Consider the following 21907-nt stretch of genomic DNA (forward strand, 5'->3'; position numbering starts at 1 on the left):
GCAGCCAGCAGGTTGTCGAGACGGATGGCCATGTCAATGAGTTCATCCAGCGTGAGTGTGGTGTCCCGACACGCTAGCTCCCTGCGGACGTCCTCCCTAAGGCTACATCGAAAATGGTCTATTAAGGCCCTGTCGTTCCACCCTGCTCCTGCGGCCAAGGTCCTGAACTCCAGGGCGAAGTCCTGTACGCTCCTCGTCTCCTGACGCAGGTGGAACAGCCATTCACCCGCTGCACGACCCTCTGGTGGGTGGTCAAAAACAGCTCGGAATCGGCGGGTGAACTCAGGGTAATGATCCCTCGCCGAGTCTGGGCCATTCCACACTGCGTTGGCCCACTCGAGAGCTCGTCCAGTCAAACAGGAGACGAGGGCGCTCACGCTCTCCTCTCCGGAGGGAGTAGGACGAACGGTCGCCAGGTAAAGCTCCAGCTGGAGAAGGAAACCCTGACACCCGGCCGCCGTTCCATCATACTCCCGTGGAAGCGCCAGCCGAAGAGCCCCGGAGCCGGATGTGGTAACAGGAACAGGAGGTGTTGGAGGAGGGGGTGCTGGAGATGAGGTAGGAAGGCCACTCCTCTCCCATCGATCCATCCTCTCCATCATTTGGTCCATCGCTGACCCAATTCTGTGGAGAACACTGGTGTGATGGAGGACTCGTTCCTCCATTGATGGGAGAGGAGACGCGGCTGCTCCTGCTGATTCCATATCTTCAGGTGCGGGATTCTGTCACGATCGTAAAAGGGTGTGAAAAGAATCAGACGCAGAGAGAGAGCCGCTTGGGAAAAAGTATTCCTTTTACTGCTTAACAAAAATATGAAGCCCGAACATACAGGGCGCAGAAAAACACTTGCAACAACCCAACATACAACGCACGTAACAAAAAAACAATCCCGCACAAAACAAGGGCGGGTCAAACTCCTAAATATAGGGAAGCTCATTACGTAACAAAAAAACCACAGGTGCAAATAATCAGAAAACACAAACAGACAAACGAAAAAGGAATCGGTGGCGGCTAGTAGGACGGTGATGACGACCGCCGAACACCGCCCGAACAGGCAGGGGAGCCAACTTCGGCGGAAGTCGTGACACTTTTAGACATGAAGGCCAGTCAATCTGGAAAAGTTCAAGAACTTTAAAAGTTTCTTCAAGTGTAGTTGCAAAAAGCATCATACGCTATGATGAAACTGGCTCTCATGAGGACTGCCACAGGAAAGGAAGACCCAGAGTTACCTCTGCTACAGAGGATAAGTTCATTAGAGTTAACTGCACCTCAGATTGCAGTCCAAATAAATGCTTCACAAGAGTTCCCGTAACAGACACATCTCAACATAGACTGGTCAAAGGAGACTGCGTGAATCAGGCCTTCATGGTCGAATTGCTGCAAAGAAATCACTACTAAAGGACACCAATAATAGGAAGAGACATGCTTGGACCAAGAAAAACTAGCAATTTACATTAGACCGGTGGAAATCTGTCCTATGGTCTGATGAGTCCAAATTTGAGGTTTTTAGGTTTCAACCGCCGTGTCTTTGTGAGACTTAAAGGTGAACAGATGATCTCTGCATGTGTGGTTCCCTCCGTGAAGCATGGAGGAGGTGTGATGGTGTGGGGGTGCTTTGCTGGTGACACTGTTGTGATTTATTTAGAATTCAAGGCACACTTAACCAGCATGGCTACCATAGCATTCTGTAGCGATACACCATCCCATCTGGTTTGCGCTTAGTGGGACTGTCATTTGTTTTTCAACAGGACAATGACCCAAAACACACCTCCAGGCTGTGTAATGGCTATTTGACCAAAAAGGGGAGTGATGGAGTGTTGCATCAGATGACCTGGCCTCCACAATCATCCGACCTCAACCCAATTGAGATGGTTTGGGATGAGTTGGACCACAGAGTGAAGGAAAAGCAGGCAACAAGTGCTCAGCATATGTGAAGCTGGTTGGGAGTGAAGCTGGTTGAGAGAATGCCAAGCGTGTGCAAAGCTGTCATCAAGGCAAAGGGTGGCTACTTTAAAGACTCTAAAACAGAAAATATATTTTGATTTGTTTAACACTTTTTTGGTTACTACGTGATTCCATATGTGCTATTTCATAGTTTTGATGTCTTCACTATTATTCTACAATGTAGAAAATAGTAAAAATAAAGAAAACCCCTTGAATGAGTAGGTGTGTCCAAACTTTTGACTGTTACTGTATATTTTGCTTCATATGACAAATGTTACAGATTAGGCTACAGAAGCATGAGTTCAAAGATGTTATGCTGAGCAGCCATTATCACCATACACCTGTAGGCTACAACGGCTGTGTTTACACAGGCAGCCCAATTCTTATCTATTTCCACTAATGTGTCTTTTTGACCAGTCAGCTCAGTTATTTTGCCAATAATTGGCTAAACGGTCAGAATTGGGCTGCCTGTGTAAACCATCAAAGAGCTAACAAAAGCTGGATGGCTCGTGAAGAAAAAGGACTTCCTTTGAACCGGGAAGAACATGGACCCGTTTTTTTAGGTGCTGGGGTCATACACGCTTTTCTCCGAATTGTCACATGGCATGCATGGCCATTACGATGCATTTAGATATGGGAGAGATAGAAAATGAACCAGTGCGACCAAAAATGAAGGATGCAAAGGGTATTCTCCAACAGAACCGCGAGTTCCTGGACTTCTTCTGGGATATCGCTAAACCTGAACAAGATATACGGCTGAAGGCCATTGAAAATCTTATACAATATCTGAAGAAGAGTGAAAAGGTTGGTGTGTTTCGGTCTGCTCTCAGTTGCTAGCTAGCTAACATAGTTTAGCAAAATAAGTAGGCTATCGACCGTAGTTAGCTAGGCACATTGTCACATTATGCTATTGGTGGGTGTTGCACTTTAGAGCAACCCATAACGTTATCAATTTCCAGTTTAGTACAGCTGTAAAACGCTGAGCAGTATGGCTAGCTAGTTAGGCTAACGTTGCTAACTACTGGAGATGGCCATGAATATTATTTCACGCATGGCCACGTGGGTTGAATTGTGAGCTTTGATTGCTGGCATGCGTCTTACTCTAATTCTATCAATTTGAGTTGTTAAACTCTCTTTAGAAGGGGTAGGTGCTACCACACGTACATTTTATGTTAACTTTGTGGAGCCATCCAGTTCTTGACATTTAGCCTTAAGGTCTTGTCTTTCCTTTCTAGCCAGATGAGCTGAAGTACACTCTGAAGAGACTGGTGGATGGCTTGGCACACACCAGAGAAGCTGCCCGGCCAGGCTTCAGTTTGGCTTTGGGACAGGTAATGCAATCAAAAATGCATATTTTGACAAACGGGTAAAACAATGTTAATTGTGTAGATAGTCCTATAAGAAAACCAATGGTCCAAACCTCATGTTGTTATCATAATCCGTTCAAAGTTATTTATGTTTTTCAGTTGTGGAAAAAGCACCAAATTGTCATACTTGAGTAAAAGTAAAGATATGTTATTAATAGAAAATGCCTCAAGTGAAAGTCACCCAGTAAAATACAACAGGAGTAAAAGTCAAAGTATTTAGTTAAAAAAAATACTTACGTATCAAAAGTAATTGATAAAATGTACTTAACTATCAAAAGTAAAAGTATAAATCATTTCAAATACCTTATATTAAGCAAACCAGGCTGCACAATTTTGTCGTTTTATTAATTTTTATTTATGGATAGCCAGGGTCAACATAATTTAAAAACAAAACATTTGTGTTTGGTGAGTCCGCCAGATCAGAGGCAGTAGGGATGACCAGGGATGTTCTTTTGATAAGTGTGGGAATTGGACAATTTTCTGTCCTGGTAATCATTCAAAATGTATCAAGTACTTTTGGGTGTCAGGGAAAATGTATGGAGTAAAAAGTAGATTATTTCCTTTAGGAATGTAAAAGTTGTCAAAAATATAAATAAATTACAGATACCCCAAAAAACTACTTAAGTAGTACTTTCAAGTATTTTTTTAACTAAAGTACTTTACTCCACTGGAGTTGTTACCCTTGTAAGATGGCCAAAATTAGGGTGACTAAATCAATGAAGGCCAAAGGAGGAAAAAATATGAAAAATTGCACAGCATCATGTCAGCTAGGCTGGATGCTGTGTGAGAATGAAGGCTACCTGACAGGCTGACCTGTTGATCTCATCATTCTTCTAGAATCCACAGGACATAAAACAATATAGAGGTAAGATAAATGTTGATTTTGAGACGTGACATGTAGTATTTTAGTATATCGTTTTCATATTGATGCAAATTTCCTGTTCAAAGATTTTGCACAAAACAAGCGTATCTGTGAAATGTCAATGGAGCACTGAGCATACAGCAAGCTTTTATTCTCAAATCCTTTTACATTTAATTCAGCTAGTGTCATGCTAAGTTAGATTTTTTGCAACCTATGGAAACATTGAAGACGACGACATGTAAAAACCTCAAAAGTTGCAGTGAGAAAGCTGCACTGCTCTGTCAACATAGTTCTGTGCTTATCGGATGTATTAGGTTACAAAATCCGACTGTGGATCTATACGGTTAATTAAAAGACCCCCTGAACAATTCAGAACAGGAAAAATCATATTTGTCTTGGTAAACTATTTATAACATAAGGAAGTGAAATTTCATCACCAACGTGCGTTTTCACCCACTCATGGCAGTGGGTGGCCACCCTACTATGCATCTAATGGCTCAGCAAAATCCTGCGTCTCTTTGTACATGTCTAACGAATGAGTTATTAAGGTGTTACTACATAACACGTGAGATGTGACATGTATAATTTCTCTTTCATTGTTTTGGTTGTCAGGTCCTGAGCGTGTTTGAGGAGGTATCTCTGCGTACCTCATTTGATCAAATCAAAGAGAAGCACAACTTGGCGACAGTGAAAAAGGTGAGCATGTGATATGACTAAAGTTAGATGCTGTGTACCATGGTAAATATTTATTAGTCATTTTACTAACATCCATATACTTAATTTAATCGGCCAATGAAGATCTCCATTTTATACTGTATCTTGTGTTGACAGAAACTCATCAGAAATGCTGCTTTTGGGAACTTCTTTGGTGTGCTTGCCTTGTCTCAGTCCACACGCCTTCCAAAGGTAAGAATGACACCAGGTAACCCAAGGGCTTGGCAGAGAAGATTAGTATACCATGTTTGGTGCAGATAATGAAGGAGCACATAGACGGGTTGGTTGTTTAGCAACAAAACTGACGGGTGCAGAACTATGGGGCAAAACAGACGGGGTTGGCTTAGACTGTTTACAACATGTAAACTACACTGAACAAAAATATAAACGCAACATGTGAAGTGTTGGTCCCATGTTTCATGAGCTGAAATAAAAGATGCCAGAAATGTCCCATTTGCATAAAAAGCTTATTTCTCTCTGTTGTGCACACATTTGTTTACATCCCTGTTAGTGAGCATTTCTACTTTGCCAAGATAATCCATCCACCTGACGGGTGTGGCATATCAAGAAGCACACCTGTGCTGGGGACAATAAAAGGTCACTGTAAAATGTGCAGTTTTATCATATAACACATAGCCACGGATGTCTTAAGTTTTGAGGGAGTGTGCATTTGCCATGCTGACTGAAGGACTGTCCACCAGAGCTGTTGCCAGACAATTTAATGTTAATTTATTTATCATAAGCTGCCTCTAACGTTGTTTTAGAGAATATGGCAATGCGTCCAACTGGCCTTACAATCGCAGACCACATGTATGACGTCGTGGGGGCGAGCGGTTTGCAGATGCGAACAGTGTGCCCCACGGTGGGGTTATTCCATGGGCAGGCGTAAGCTACGGACAACAAACACAATTGCATTTTATTGATGGCAATTTAAATGCACAGAGATACCGTGACGAGATCCTGAGGCCCATTGTTGTGCCATTCATCCTCAGCCGTCACCTCAGGTTTCAGCATGATAATGCACGGCCCCATGTCGCAATGATCTGTACAATTTCTGGAAGTTGAAAATGTCCCAGTTATTCATGGCCTGCATCCTCACCAGACATTTTATTTTTATTTATTTACTTTGCCCTTTTTCTTCCTAATTTTGTGATATCCAATTGGTAGTTAGTCTTGTCCCATCGCAACTCCCGTACGGGCTAGGGAGAGGCGAAGGTCGTGAGCCATGTGTCCTCCAAAACACCACCCTGCCAAGCCGTACTACTTCTTAACACACTCGCTTAACCCGGAAGCCAGCCGCACCAATGTACAACAGAAAAACTGGCTACGTGTCACCTGGCATGCGCCCGGCCCACCACAATACTCAGACATGTCACCCATTCAGCATGTTTGGAATGCGATGGATCGACAGCGTGTCGTAGTTAAAGCCAATATCCAGCAAATTCTCACAGCCATTGAGGAGTGGGACAACATTCCAATGGCCACAATCAAGAGCATGATCAACTCTATGTGAATGGGAGATGTCGCACAGCATTTAATTTTTTTAATTTAACTAGACAATTCAGTTAAGACCAAATTCTTCTTTACAATGAGGGCCTACCGGGGAACAGTGGGTGTGCTTGCCCTGCCTTGTTCAGGGGCAGAACAACATATTTTTACCTAGCTCGGGGATTCGATCCAGTGTCAGGCCAGTTCTGTTACTGGCCTGACACTCTAACCACTAGGCTACCTGCCGCCCAAAAATCAGGCAAATGGTGGTCACACCAGATCTAGTTTTCTGATCCACGCCGCTACCATTTTAAAGGTATCTGTTACCAACATATGTTATATCTGTATTCCCTGTCATATGAAATCCATAGATTAGGGCCTAATGAATTTATTTAAATTGATTGATTTCCTTATATGAATTCTAACTCGGTAAAATAGTTAAATGTTGGATGTTGCGTTTTATTTTAGTTCAATATATATTTAGTCTCAATGTTTTATTCTAGCCATATTAGCATAGACATGACATCAGTCAAAAACTAAAAACAAGACATAGCAAGATACAATGAGCTGAAATGAGCCATTTTTGACTCCCCACATTGCAGCTTATTGTCATTGTTGCTTCTTGTCATTGTTGCTAGCTATCTGACCGTTCAGAATCATAGCAACGCACGCCTTCCGGCCTCGTCAATGCTTGAAGTCAGCCAACCCAGTCTATATGTCGCTCTATTGTTACTGCGGAACCTAAGTTGTCTCTAATTTTCAGACTTCAGTGTGTTTGGTATGCTTACTTACCTGTGTGTGTGACAGGAGCCACAGGTGGTGCTGGAGTGTGTCCAGCTCCTCCAGAGCCTCTCGCTTCACAGAGAACACCTGCGGGACCTTCCCAGGAAGACCATGGTGGACATCTTGTCTGAGGTGAGTGACTCAGCCAGCTCTACTTCATACCGTATCACCCTTTATGGTTCAACGTTAACTTTTTTTCTCATTGGCCCGGTTGGGGAAAAAATCTGCTGGCCCGAACATGGTGTAGTTTTTAAATGCATTGGGACCATGCAGGGCCTATAGGTTGGCATGCTTTCTCGCTGTATTCAGCTATTAATAAGCTATATCTGGTTATTATGGTATTGAAGTTGTGCCCGTGTGGCTCAGTTGGTAGAGCATGGCGCTTGCAACGCCAGGGTTGTGGGTTCATTCCCCACGGGGGGACCAGGATGAATATGTATGAACTTTCCAATTTGTAAGTCGCTCTGGATAAGAGCGTCTGCTAAATGACTTAAATGTAAATGTGTAATATTCTTTAGCAATCTAAGTCGTTACTCCATTCTTTAGAATTATATTAATTGCATACATTTTTTATTCTAAAAAATGTCATTAAGATAATTTTTTCCTACTTTCCAAAATAGGACGCTGCCCCTTTTTAAGACGTTCTGCATTCCAAAAGAGATATCGTCATGGCTACAGTAGGCTAGCCAAGATGAATGCCAGCTTTCTTTGTGCAGACTATCGACAGTAGCCAGCATACTGCTAGTCTGTTCACTATTTCTCTAAAATATATAAGCTCAGCCAGTAGATTGGGGCTCCCAAGTGGCGCAGACACCCTGGTTAGAATCCAGACTGTATCACAACCAGCCCTGATTGGAAGTCCCATAGGGCAGCACACAATTGGCCCAGCATCATCCGGGTTTGGCCAGTGTAAGCCGTCATTGGAAATAAGAATTAGTTCTTAACTGACTTGCCTAGTTAAATAAACAAAAGATTGATGGGCGCTTGTTTTTTCTCTGGACAGCTTGCGTGTGCTGTGTGTAAAGGCATCAACTCATGTACTGCTCGAGTGCTCAACAAGTTGTGACTAGCGGAAGCGTCGTGGCGCTTGAATGAATGGCCAATCTTATTGTTCAAATACAAATAGCATGACTTTTCTGCGTGTTTTCTGCATGTCTTCAATGGTTTAAAATGGTGGACTACGACATAGCAGGTAAATGTTGAGCTGGAACATGCTGAGAAGTTACTGGCCCTGACAAGATCCACTGGCCCTTAAACATGATTTTACCCGCCACGGGCCATCTTTAATGTCGGACCCTGCTTCTCATGGGGTCCCAGTGTGATAAATCCTGGTGTGGAAGGGTGCAGTCAATATGACCTGTGTTTGGTGTTTGTGTTTCTCCAGACGTCAGAGGAGGTGTTTGAGGAGGTGCTGTTGGGAGCTCTGCAGACAGACCTGTCCTCCGCCTTCAGCACCCCCGAGCAGCTGCAGCTCCTCCTGGTGGCCATGCAGAAGTTCCCCCAGGTGCTCAAGCCCAAGAAGCTGAAGAAGCTGCTGGGCACCTCCACAATCATTACTGTGGACAATATCCCTAAGTGAGCAGCTTTTTACCACTATGTCTAGGTTTCTTCTTCCATGGTCATGGTGACACACACACACACTTTGACTAAATGTACAATCAAAACCTGTGTTCCCTAGGTTAACAGAGGTACTGAAGATGGCGGCCCGCTCTGTCAAAAAGGACCGCCTGCTGCCTGCGGTGGCTCTGGACCTGCTGCAGATCTCTCTGAAGGAGGACAAGTTTGAGCTCTTTTGGAGGGAGACAATAATCAATGGAATGTTGAAAGACCAGCCAGGGCCCACACAGTAAGCACAGTACTGTGGTTAAAAGACTATTGCTCCCCACTTACATTTGGACCCTGAACCTGAGTATTAGATGATTGAAATATGTTCTGTAGTCAAGACCCCTGTCATTTTTTCAAATTTATTGCAAGCACTGCCCCCCATGTACATGTATGTTCCTGTTTTCCTTCCTTTGTTGCAAATGTCCGTAGCTGTGCCAACAACAGTCTTCTCTCTGTGCCACAGTTACCTGAGCTACCGGCTGCTGGGCAGTTCCCTGCCCTTTCTGACCCTGGTCCAGCTGAAACAGGTGCTAAATGGAGAGGTGATGAGGGCCTACGGGGAACACGTGGTCTCTGCTCAGGTCTGACTCCCGACAAATGTCTGACTCCCGACAAATGTCTGACTCACGACTGCACCAGGTCATAGAAATACATAGTAATGCTGCAGGCGTCTTAGTCACAGAACATGTGTAGCAAGATGCTCACTTATCCAAAAAGTTAGTTTTTAATATAATGACTTACAAGTATGCGTTCACCTCGCCCCCCTCAGCTCCCAGACCGCTTTAAGTTTGCCCCCGAGATGGAGACGTACGTGGGCGACTTCCTGCAGGGCTGCGATGAACCGGAGAAGCAGCTGGCGGTGGTGGTGGCCTTCTCCCTGCTCACCAACCAGGGCTACCCCGTGGTGCCCTCCTTTTGGAGGGTTGTGCAGCACCTGCGGCCCACCGCCCTGCAGAGCTACGTGGACTGGCTCAAAGACATGTTCCTCAACCCCCAGCTGGAAAGCTGCCTGGACTTCAGCACCCGCAGGCAGAAGGAGAACCAGGAGGGCGGAGTCCAGTGAGTAGAACCCTTATAGCATGTCATAGAACTATTAATATATGCCTTTCCAATGAATTGCTGACTGTCTCTATCCTTAGGAGAGAGAACTGTATATTCCGTCTGAGGAAATGGATCATTCCGCGCCTCACCTCCATCGTGGAGAACAACCAGCTGAAGAGAGAGGAGGATCTAGTGATGGATGTAGCTAGGTGAGAGATCTCACTGCAGGGAAAACATCATGTCACTGACTGTTTGCTGCTCCTCCAAGTGATTTTAAATAATGCCTTGGTGGTATCACTTGTGAGAGCAGCAAAGGGTTATCTTTTTCCTGTGCCAAGTTGGATGTACGTAATAATCTTAACATTTATATCACTACAACCAATGTATTCTTAAGGGCAGTTTATATTCGTAATGTGGCGATTCGCCGATACTCACCGTTTCCCGATTCAAATGTTTAAGACAAGTGCATTGGTCTGCGGACCCCAACCGGATCCAAATGTAGTATGGTCACTATGCCAGGGTTCTCCTCAAACAAGAGGGGTGCTGCACCACCACGTTGGCTTGGCTGCCTCACTATGTAAAGATTTCACAGCAAATGAAACTGATATTTAGTAATGATAAGAGTAACAATCTTTGATCGCCAATGATGTTGTTGTGAATTGCAAAAAAGTCCGTTCATAAATTTAGTTTTCCTCAATTAATTCAGCCTACTGCTGAAATGTGCTATCTCAACACAAATCCGAAATTGTTCTATATATTCATTGTTCATAGCTAATTTGTAAACAATACATATTGATACATTACTAATGCAAACACTTACTGTAATCTGCAAAAATGACAAGCTAATTTGTGGGTGATGGTTATTTCAGAACTAAAGTGCGGAGACAAAACACAGGCTACATCCCTCCCCCAATCTGGTAGTGGGGTGGTAGATACCTAGTCTCCCTTATGACTCAGCTCAGGTGCCTACATAGTACAGACACCATATACACACACAGCTCAGGCAGATTGGGCTTAGAGAGGCCCAGCTCCATCAGCATCAGATTGAAAAATGAATGTGTTTATGCAACAAATGTTGGTGCATTGAATTGTTTCAAACTAAAATGTATCGGAGCCCATTTATCAAATCGTCTTGAAAGGGAAAGATGCACATCCCTAATAGATGCTAAGCCATTATTTTATCCTCTTGCACCAGGTTTGTCTTTTTCCACGCATTCTTTAATGCTAAGAAAGCTACCCCAGACATACCTGAGACAGAAGCCACTCTGTCAGTGCCCCTGGATGAGAAGACCAGAGTCGTCGTCATCAACTCCTTCTTTGGGTGAAATAACACATTACACTATCACTTTACCAAACACAAGCTGTGGGGTAGTCAAATATGAAGAGCATGGCTGGAATAGTCACTTAACTTTTAAACATGTATGGTTTTAAAGGGGAAATGACATGAAAAGCCACAGCATGAGTTAATTTATGTTACTCTGCACACCCTATCAACACGTCTCTAACCTCCCAACTCCTTCAGACTCCTGCAGCACATGAACCACCTGCCTTTGCTGGGTGACTCCCCCGAGGTGGCGGCCCGCAACCAGAGGCATGTGCAGGGTGTGACGGGTGACGGCTCCATGTGGATCTACTGCCTCGTGCAGTATGCCGACACCCTGCTCAACCAGCCAAAGTATGCCCAGAGCACCCAGCCCTTCAGCCCTGAGCAGAGACAGACCTGGGACAGGTATGGACCATGTAGAGATGGGGGATTTAAAGGTTGGTGTAAGAAATGTAAGCCAGTAGTGAACCTGTTGTTATGATATCTAGTATGCTGGCGTCAGTAAGGACTCTAATGAAGAAATCTAAGAAAGGCCAGACTCCAGAGACCTCTGCATTCCAACAACTCTTCCTGCTGGTTGGCATTCACCTGTTCAAGGTAAGCAATTAACTAACAAATGAGGGAAGAAAAATAATTGTTAAAGTATTATGGACATTTTAGATAAAAATAAAATAAAAATGTAGATGCATAATTGTACCTTGTTCTTTCCTCACACATTTCTGTATACGTGTTTGCTTGTACCGTAAAGGCTCCAGAGGATTTGGTGGACCTGATGCAGGATCTGCAGAACTGCATGGAGAAAGCCCACGAAAAGAAGTCCAAGAAGAAGGCAACAGGTAAGACCACATCCATCTATGCCATGTGTCAGAGCCAACAAACTTTACAATCCACCCCGGTCTTCATCTGTGACAGGGAAGGAAGTACTCTCATAAATTGAACAATCTATTTATCTAGTTCCCCTCCATACTCTTTCACAGGTTTACAGTGACCGTAAGGTTTGATAAATACCGCCCTCTATGTTTAACATGGTAGCCCTTGGTGTGATGTCTCTGTAACCACATGTCCTCCATTGATCCAGGTTCTGCAGGAGGAGAGGAGGAGCCCCACTGGGCTGAGGTTGTAGTGGACATCCTGCTCTCACTCTTGTCCCAGCCCAGTAGACACATTCGCCACGTCTGCCGGACTGTCTTCGCCAACATCTGTCCCCACGTCACCGCCAGAGCCCTCACCGCCATCTTGGATGTAAGTGTAGACTAAAATAGACTAAAGAATACTTTACTGTTGCAGAGCTGTAGTTTTGATATGTTACATTCAAATAATACATTGTGTTCACTGATGGTAAAACTTTTGTTTTGTAAAAGTGCTTGTGGATATATTACAGGAATGTCCATTAATTAGAGGCATTGTGTATTTAGGTTCTGGACCCAGATAAAGATGAGGAGGACAGTGCCGTCGTGGTAACGGATGATCAAGACAAAATAAAGAAGAAGGACATTAAAAAGAAAGGAGAGAAGGATGAAGGAGAGATCGAGGTCAGATCAGTAGTTTCACACCTGATCAGGTCCACAAAAGTGTATTCTAAATATTATTATGAACCGGGTAGTTTGAGCCCTGAATGCTGATTGGTTGAAAGCTGTGGTATGACACATGACTTGTTTACTGTTCTAATTACGTTGGTGACTAGTTTAGATGTCGACTGATTTTTCAACACCGATACCGATTTATTGGAGGACCAAAGAAAGCCGATACCAATTATTTGTCCGACTTAAAAATATATATAATAAATAAAATGAAAACATTTATTGTAATACTGACAATTACAACAATACTGAATGAACTTATTTTAACTTAATATAAAATCTATTTAGTCTCAAATAAATAATGAAACATGTTCAATTTGGTTTAAATAATGCAAATGTTAGGAAGAAATGGTCTTCACACAGTTCACAACAAGCCAGGCGGCCCAAATTGCTTGCACTGAACGCAAGAGAAGTGACACAATTTCCCTAGTTAATATTGCCTGCTAACATGAATTTCTTTTAACTAAATATGCAGGTTTAAAAAAAAATATACTTGTGTATTGATTTTAAGAAAGGCATTGATGTTTATGGTTAGGTACATTGGTGCAACGACTGTGCTTCTTTCGTGAATGCGCTTTTTGTTAAATCACCCGTTTGGCGAAGTAGGCTGTGATTCGATGATAAATTAACAGGCACCGCATTTATTATATGCAACGCAGGACACGCTAGTAATAACATAATCACTCGTTAACTACACATGGTTGATGGATTTCTTTCCCTAAGTTTAATGCTAGCTAGCAACTTACCTTGGCTCCTTGCAGCCACCAGGTCCTTTTGATGCTGCACTCGCGTAACAGGTGGTCAGCTTGCCACGCAGTCTCCTTGTGGATTGCAATGTAATCGGCGTCCAACAATGCTGATTACCGATCGTTATGAAAAATTAGGCCCAATTAATCGGTCGACCTCTAGACTAGTTTATGAATGTATTTTAAATGATATTTAAGCAATAAGACACCTCGGGGGTTTGTAGTATATGGTCAATATACCATGGCTAAGGGTTGTATCCAGGCACTCCACGTCGTGCCTAAGAACAACCCTTATCCGTGTATATTCCACCCCCCCCAACCCCCCCCGGGCCTTATTGCTTAAATATATTCTTCATTTAAAATGCATCCCATAAGAGTCATTGCTTATTTTATATCCTAAATATATCCTAAATATATGTATTACTTGCTTCCTCAGAAGGAGGAACACTCGGATGCATCAGACGACGACTCTGAGGGTGAAGATGAGGCCATGGAGGAAGGGGGCGAGGTGGATCAGAACTTCCGCATTGAGCTGATGAAGGTCCTACAGAACCAAGGTGCTCTGGTAGGTGTCATTCCTGTGATTGATATTCTGTTCTACCTCAGAGTTACCAGTAAATACAAACCCAAAGGTATCACTTGTAGTGCTCAAGAAGTGGTTGTTATTAGCCTTCATTTTTTAAAAATGCATTTTGTAGTAAGTCTCTGGATAAGTTTCTAGTGGTTTCAAGGTTGAAATTCTCATTCAGTAAAGTGGAGGATTCAAAAGAAAGGACATTGATACACAGCGCCGGGGTATTCTAGACATTAACTGGATTGGGTATTTCTTCTTGCCCGTCACAGGCCACAGAAGAGGATGGCAGCGATAACGACGAACTGGACGATGAAGCCATGATGAAGCTGGACGGCAGCATCGCAGCGCTGTTCCTTGAACAGAAGAAGAAGATGCAGGCTAAGAAGGATGAGAAGGACAAGCTAAAAAAGGAAAATACCCTCGTCAGAGACTTCAAGATCAAGGTCTATTTCTGTCTCATCTGTTTGGATAGAGAGATGAGTTCTATGAGTGGATGGTGTGATGTTTCCAATGCTCCATCTAGTTGCTGGCTTCAGGGCACATACTACTAACTGTTACACTAGCTACGAGCAGTGCTATTTCTAACACTGCCTCTTGTTCTTCTGGTGCTGGTCCCACCCTATGTTCATGGAGCGCTGCCCCTGGTTCTTTGCTGTGTTCCAGGTGCTGGACCTGGTGGAGGTGTTCCTGGCCAGGCAGGGCAGCAGCCCCCTGGTGCTGGGCATGGTGGAGCCCCTGCTCAGCATCATCGAGAGCGGCATGAGCTCTGAGAGCGACCAGCAGGAGCAGGACTTCCTCCGCAAGGCCGCAGACATCTTCAAGTACGGCATGCTAGTGCCATTAGACACACAGCCACTACTATCATTTTTTTTTCATGTAATTTCTATAGGCAGTTTAAAAATATTTTATCAAATAAAATCAGCATATCAGCCAGGATCGGAATGTCACGAGAGCATCTGTGTTTGCGCACATCACCTGCATAGTGCAAGACGAGTGGGCCGTTGCTCAAGGACAGAGAGACAGTCGGACATTGCGTTAGCAGGTAGGCCTATAAACTATGATAGAGAACAGATTAACTAGGTAGCCAATTCAAAACATATTGTACCCTCTAGTTAACTGTTAAGCTATTTTTAGCATGTATTGATGTTACAAAAAACGTTCCACCGATTCTCGCGAATAAGGCCATACAAAGTTGATTTACTTTTTTAAACATTTCATATGACTAATTTAAATTATTATTCTTGACGAAACTAACTTCACGTTACCATGGTATTAGTTGGGATTGGGTTCAATCGCTGTGAATCTAATCATGAACATTTAATTGTAGAAACAAATATTAGATGTTGCCTTTTGATTATGTGGCTTCAAAACTTGTTTTATAGATCCAGTTGATTTGAGCATCCAATGTATGAGACATTGTAACACAATCAGCCTGCTAAACACTTCTAATGTAGCTAAGACAAATGACTGAACTAGAAAAGGTTAATTTCCTGAAGATGTGTGGGCCTACCATAGCCATTTCATCTTTTGATATTTTGAATGAGCAAATTAATTCAAAAGGCAACTTATTTGGTTGTAATGTTGCAATGTTTTACATGAAGGGTGGTCAATCCTCCAGGAGAACTAATGGTTGTGCAGCTTTTTATTCCTGTCCCCCTCTAACAAATCACAGTTTAGAAATGAACTGCTCAACCAGACCTTATTAAAGGGCTTGATCAAGAGCCTGAACACCCAGTAGCTCTCCACACTGAGGGCTGACCACATGTGTTTCATACAGTTGCCTAGCAGGTGTTCTACTATGTGGGGGGTTAAGTGCATTGCTCAATGACAGGTGATGGTACATGGGATCAGAGAGCAGCCTCCCAGTGTCGATACCACATAACTCATACTTTATTTATACAGTGCCCTCCGTAATTGTTGGGACAGTGAATATATATTGTTTTGGCTCTACTCCAGCACTTTGGATTTGAAATGATACAATAAGTGAGAACGTTAGACGCGCACATGTCACCCCCCCAGACATGCTAACGTCTCACCATTGCAACAACAGGGGAGGTTAGGATTTTTGAGGGGGTATGATATTTGTGCGTCTAACTTTCTCACTCATCCTTATTCATGTTTCTTTCAGGACTATCCGCAGTCATGGTAGCATGTGCATTTAATATAGAAGTGTTTACAATCATATTCTTATTTACAATTGAAGTGACTCCAATGACAATATATTATTTACCATTCATTTCTATTGTGCACAAAATAGTCTAACACAACCAAAACAAATGCATCCAACAAGTTTGTAGAGTCACAAGCTTGATGTAATCATTGCCTGCTAGGACTGTGACTGAATATTACACTTCAGACTACTTTAATACACAAATGAAATTGGCCCAATGCTATGTACAAAAAGTGGTGTAATTTCTAAACGGTACACCTGATATGGATTAAAATACCCTCGAATTAAAGCTGAGAGTCTGCACTTGTATCATTTCACATCCAAAGTGCTGGAGTACAGAGCCAAAACCACAATATGTACATGGAGATGCCGCCAATTGTTGATTGTGGAAATTTGGTTAAGTCATAATGTGTATGAATCCTGCATATCAAAATCATTGACTGAGTACAGAATGCATCCCTACTCGTCATACAAAAAATGATATCAAACAAGAGTTCAGAGTGTGATGTTAGATATGTCCTATCAGCATGTTAAAGGTAGTTTTGCGAGCCAATGCAAACTAGTGTTAGCACAATGCCTGAAAGGCTACAGATACAGTAACATACGCTAGAGAACAATGCAAGTGGATCCATAGCTTCCAATCACTCCTCTTGTCCCAAATGGCACCGCATCCCTATATACAGTCGTGGCCATAAGTTTTGAGAATGACACAAATATTAATTTATGCCAAGTTTGCTGCTTGTCAGATGTTACTATGGAATACTGAAGTATAATTACAAACATTTCATACGTGTCAAAGGCTTTTATTGACAATTACATGAAGTTGATGCAAAGAGTCAATATATGCAGTGTTGAACTTTTTCAAGACCTCTGCAATCCGCCCTGGCATGCTGTCAATTAACTTCTGGTTCACATCCTGACTGATGGCAGCCCATTCTTGCATAATCAATGCTTGGAGTTTGTCAGAATGTGTTTTTTTTGTTTGTCCAACCGCCTCTTGAGGATTGACCACAAGTTCTCAATGGAATTATGGTCTGGAGTTTCCTGGCCATGGACCCAAAATATCGATATTTTGTTCCCCGAGCCACTTAGTTATCACTTTTGCCTTATGACAAGGTGCTCCATCATGCTGTAGAAGGCATTGTTCGTCACCAAACTGTTCCTGGATGGTTGGGAGAAGTTGCTCTCGAAGGATGTGTTGGTACCATTCTTTATTCATGGCTGTGTTCTTAGGCAAAATTGTGAGTGAGCCTACTCCCTTGGCTGAGAAGCAACCCCACACATGAATGGTCTCAAGATGCTTTACTGTTGGCATGACACAGGACTAATGGTAGCGCTCACCTTGTCTTCTCCGGACAAGCTTTTTTCCGGATGCCCCAAACAATCGGAAAGGGGATTCATCAAAGAAAATGACTACCCCAGTCCTCAGCAGTCCAATCGCTGTACCTTTTGCAGAATATCAGTCTGTTCCTGATGTTTTTCCTGGAGAGAAGTGGCTTCTTTGCTGCCCTTCTTGACACCAGGCCATCCTCCAAAAGTCTTCGCCTCACTGTGCATGCAGATGCACTCACACCTGCCTGCTGCCATTCCCGAGCAAGCTCTGTACTGGTGGTGCGTCGATCCCGCAGCTCAATCAACTTTAGGAGACGGTCCTGGCGCTTGCTGGACTTTCTTGGGCGCCTTGAAGCCTTCTTCACAACAATTGAACCGCTCTCCTTGAAGTTCTTGATGATCCGATAAATGGTTGATTTTAAGTGCAATCTTACTGGCAGCAATATCCTTGCCTGTGAAGCCCTTTTTGTGCAAAGCAATGATGAAGGCACGTGTTTCCTTGCAGGAAACCATGGTTGACAGAGGAAGAACAATGATTCTAAGCACCACTCTCCTTTTGAAGCTTCCAGTCTGTTATTCAAACTCACTCAGCATGACAGCAAGATCTCCAGCCTTCTCCTCGTCAACACTCACACCTATGTTAACGAGAGAATCTCTGACATGTCAGCTGGTCCTTTTGTGGCAGTGGAAATGTTTTTTGGGGTATTCAGTTCATTTGCATGGCAAAGAGGGACTTTGCAATTAATTGCAATTCATCTGATCACTCTTCATAACATTCTGGAGTATATGCAAATTGCCATCATACAAACTGAGGCAGCAGACTTTGAAAATTAATATTTGTCATTCTCAAAACCTTTGGTCACGACTACTACCTCTAACTTAAAGGGGCAGCTGAACATTTCTCTCAAGTGACTCATATGAGTACATTGTGCCTGATTGAGCATGGAACCCTCAAACCGTTTATTCATGAACTTTTAGTGATTTCTTGTCATTAAAACAAACACTCATCAAATACTTTTATTGTGTTCCCAAATGTCGGTGCATTAGAGCCATGTATAATGGTGTTAACGGTATTAAAACATATTAACACAAAGTACCAAGCTATGTATTAGATGTAAGACAGGATTTGTTTTACTTATATAGAACAGCTTGTCAGATGCAGCTGCATTGAAGACTGATCTATTCCTGTCTGAGTAGACAGATTGTCATGTCAAGTTTTCCAGTGTTATTCTGCTATACTGATCAGTCAGTAACGTTATCCTCTACTCCCCCAGGAACCAGCTATGCCGGGCCAAGCAGTACTGTAAGACTGTAGGTGACAGACAGGGGGAGCTCCACGACCTGCTGGAGAAACTCATGACCAAAGCCCAGAAGCTCTCGGACTCCTCAGTGTCACTCTACTTCTTCAGTGCATCTCTGTACCTGGTCAAGGTGCTGAGAGGGGGGGTGCCCGGGGCCTCCGCAGACAGCAAGACAATTCTATCAACTGAGGAGGTAAGTCTCTTTACCTTTCAGATTTCACTACAGTGACAGAAGTTGGTCCTTAACCAACCACTAGATTGAATCTGAATGTACGCTGAGTATTTACTATTATTGTGTCTTTTGTGTAAAACCAACCTGTTGATATGCTGAAATCTCCTTGTGCTGCAGTTGAGGTTCATGGGTAACGTGGACGTGGAGAGGGTGTCTGACATCTTTAAAGGGGCTCTGCGCTCCTTCATGACACGCAGGAAGAGCCCTCTGTCAGGCCTGATGTTCATCGACCTCTTCACCCGCTTCCCTGTGAGACAACGGCAACAACACTCTTATTCTATCTACACTGCCCTCAAGGGACTGTATAAACACTTGATGATGCATCATTCTTGTCCTCTTGTGGCTGTAACTGTGATTATCTTCTGTTTGTGTGTAGGTTCTGTGTGTGAACCTATTGGAGACTGCAGTGGAACACATCACAACAGGAATCAGAGAACACCAACAAGTAAGACTAGCAGGCTCCTCACCTCAACAATTAGGAGTAAAAATAAGCATCTAACCATGGGTCAACTTCTACCAACTCCACTTTTAATACAATAATGACTAACCTAACTCTTACCAGCCAATAATCCTTTCAGCCTGATGGTAACTACCACTGATCTGCAGAATAACATCTGCACATTGAGGGTTTGACTTTGTGTTCCACAGAGCCAGGCTAGTGCCATGGTGCTGCGGGGGCTGCAGAGCAGGGAGGTACAGCAGCTGTTGGCGGGCGACCCCTGGGCAGGGCTGCTTCAGAAGGCGGTGGGCCAGGTGGCAGCGGTAGGCATCAAACACCTCACCCAAGCTTAGACATTAGAGAACATGTCACTGTGTGAAACTGCAAACCATAGGAATCAATCTCTAGATCACATCACATTAAAAACTCTGCTCAACTAACAATTGTTTTTCATGCAGTTCAATCTATAGGTTTGTCTTAGATGATAAATCATCTCTCTCTCCCTTGGCTGTCGATTTTAGACATTACTGATATGATTGTGGATGTTGTTCTCCTCAGAGTCTGGAGACTGTAGTTGAGACCGCTAAGAACAAGGTGGTCCAGGAGAAGTTGGTCAAAGCCCTGGAGCTTGGCCTGTTCCTGGTCAAAAATGTCAACCAGCAGGTAAACCAACTCTAATTTCACCACATTTCCCTGTCCTACTAACATGGGAGGATTTTTGTAGGTTCTTTGACCTACCTTTGTCTCCTGTGTTTTACAGAAACTGTCTGTGGCTCTGGAGCCCCTCAAGAAGGTTCTTCAGTCCATGAGAGAGGTCCTGGGCTTCAGAAAGACGGGGCAGATGGAGGACACCTACTGGGCTGTCATGAAACACTTTGGAGTCATGTGAGTAACTCCGCCACATTATCACTGTCATGTCATAGGGAATGAAATGTACCAACAATACTCATAGTAACATATAATTATTGAGACCTACTTGACAGGTTTTTTTGTTGTTGGATGTGAGCAATGTTGATACTTTCCACTAGTTCAGATAATTGGTAAGAGCTGCAGTGGCAGTATACCCATAGAGCAGGTTGGTTAGTTGTCCTTCAAGAGTTTCTCCAACTTTTTGTGGCAGGGGACCCCTTTTTACACACATCCAAAGTCTTACAGGAGCAATTAGGGTTAAGTGCCTTGCTCAAGTGTACATATTCTTTTTACCTAGTCGGCTCGTGGCTTCGAACCAGCGACCTTTTGGTTACTGACCCAACGTTCTTAACCGCTAGGCTACCTGCCACCAATTTGTGATAGCGAATTCATCAGGAACCCCGTCATATTCAGAACAACTCGAGTGAGATACAAGGAGTTTTACTATGACTTCGGCAGGCGAACCTAGTCTCGGGCCCTGGGAAGGAATATTGTAAATGCCTGCCTCTTGGCATCGGAGAGAAGATTTTGCCATGAGGCAGAGAGAACTTTGACTAATTTAAGCTTTAAAACTGCAGTTTGTGGATACCAATATCCCATGTTGCCCAGGAACATACATTGTAAACTACATTATTAAAAAAATATATATATGAATATTCCTAACATTTATTTTGAGATCTGGCCTGCGGACCCACTGAGAACCTCTGCTCTAATACCATGTTTTTGTGGCTCCATCTTTAACAGAAAGCCCAAACGGGACAGGATCAGGAAAACCAAGGAGGACCAGGCTGAGCCGACCGCTCCCAAGAAGAAGAAAGGATTCCTGCCCGAGACCAAAAAGAGAAAGAACCGCAAGAAGCAATTGCCTGTCTCTGAGCAGGGGGCAACAGATGCCAACACAGTCCCCTTGGGGAAACCAGAGGAAGGAAAGAAGAAAAGGAACAAAAATAAGAAACAGCCAGGAGAAGAGACACTTGGACAGGGACTGGCCAAGAAGGCCAAGATGACACAGTCTGCAATCAAACAGAAGAAAAAGAAGCAGACTATCTAGACTGTATATGTGTGTACGGGGCCTCTCACTCTAGTTTTGTAACTTTTCTGTTGATATATTTTTCATAAGGTCAGGGTGAGAGAGAGAGGTTTGTGGCCTGTGCTAGATTGTCTCTAACCTTCTCGTCTATGAACTAACAAGATGTCATTGGCCAGGATTCAATCAGGTTATGCACATTTTAAAAGACATATGCAACGTTTACCTTGAAAAGATACATGGTGTGAATCCTGACCTTTTGGCATTATGCTAGTGCTTTGATTGATATGTTAAATGTGTTGTATAACCTGATGTGGAGATGGGGCCTGACGCTCTGGTTTTGTAACTTTTCATAAAGTCATGTTGAGAGGTTTGTGGACAGTGCTAGATTGTCTCTGTAATCTTTGATTCCTCTTATACCGTCGGTTCTCTGGAGTGTTCAAGCCTTTGACATAGTATTACCAAGTCA

General features: G+C 43.4%; 1 protein-coding gene across 1 annotated transcript; it reads left to right on the forward strand.

Moving 5' to 3' along the window:
* The first annotated feature begins 2404 nt into the window (after positions 1-2404).
* mybbp1a (MYB binding protein (P160) 1a) lies at positions 2405-21822 on the forward strand. Its single transcript, XM_055942392.1, has 26 exons — positions 2405-2748; positions 3180-3275; positions 4786-4869; positions 5005-5079; positions 7183-7290; positions 8543-8733; positions 8837-9004; positions 9227-9344; positions 9533-9822; positions 9903-10013; positions 11000-11125; positions 11327-11533; positions 11617-11725; positions 11877-11964; positions 12207-12370; positions 12544-12660; positions 13891-14019; positions 14298-14471; positions 14692-14849; positions 18805-19024; positions 19181-19312; positions 19440-19508; positions 19712-19825; positions 20061-20165; positions 20263-20387; positions 21156-21822. Exons 1-26 carry the CDS (start codon positions 2545-2547, stop codon positions 21460-21462), a joined length of 3789 nt encoding a protein of 1262 aa, XP_055798367.1. The 5' UTR covers positions 2405-2544; the 3' UTR covers positions 21463-21822.
* The last annotated feature ends 85 nt before the right edge of the window (positions 21823-21907 follow it).

Source organism: Salvelinus fontinalis, chromosome 13 (genome assembly GCF_029448725.1).
Source record: "Salvelinus fontinalis isolate EN_2023a chromosome 13, ASM2944872v1, whole genome shotgun sequence".
In the NCBI taxonomy this organism is placed as follows: domain Eukaryota; kingdom Metazoa; phylum Chordata; class Actinopteri; order Salmoniformes; family Salmonidae; genus Salvelinus; species Salvelinus fontinalis.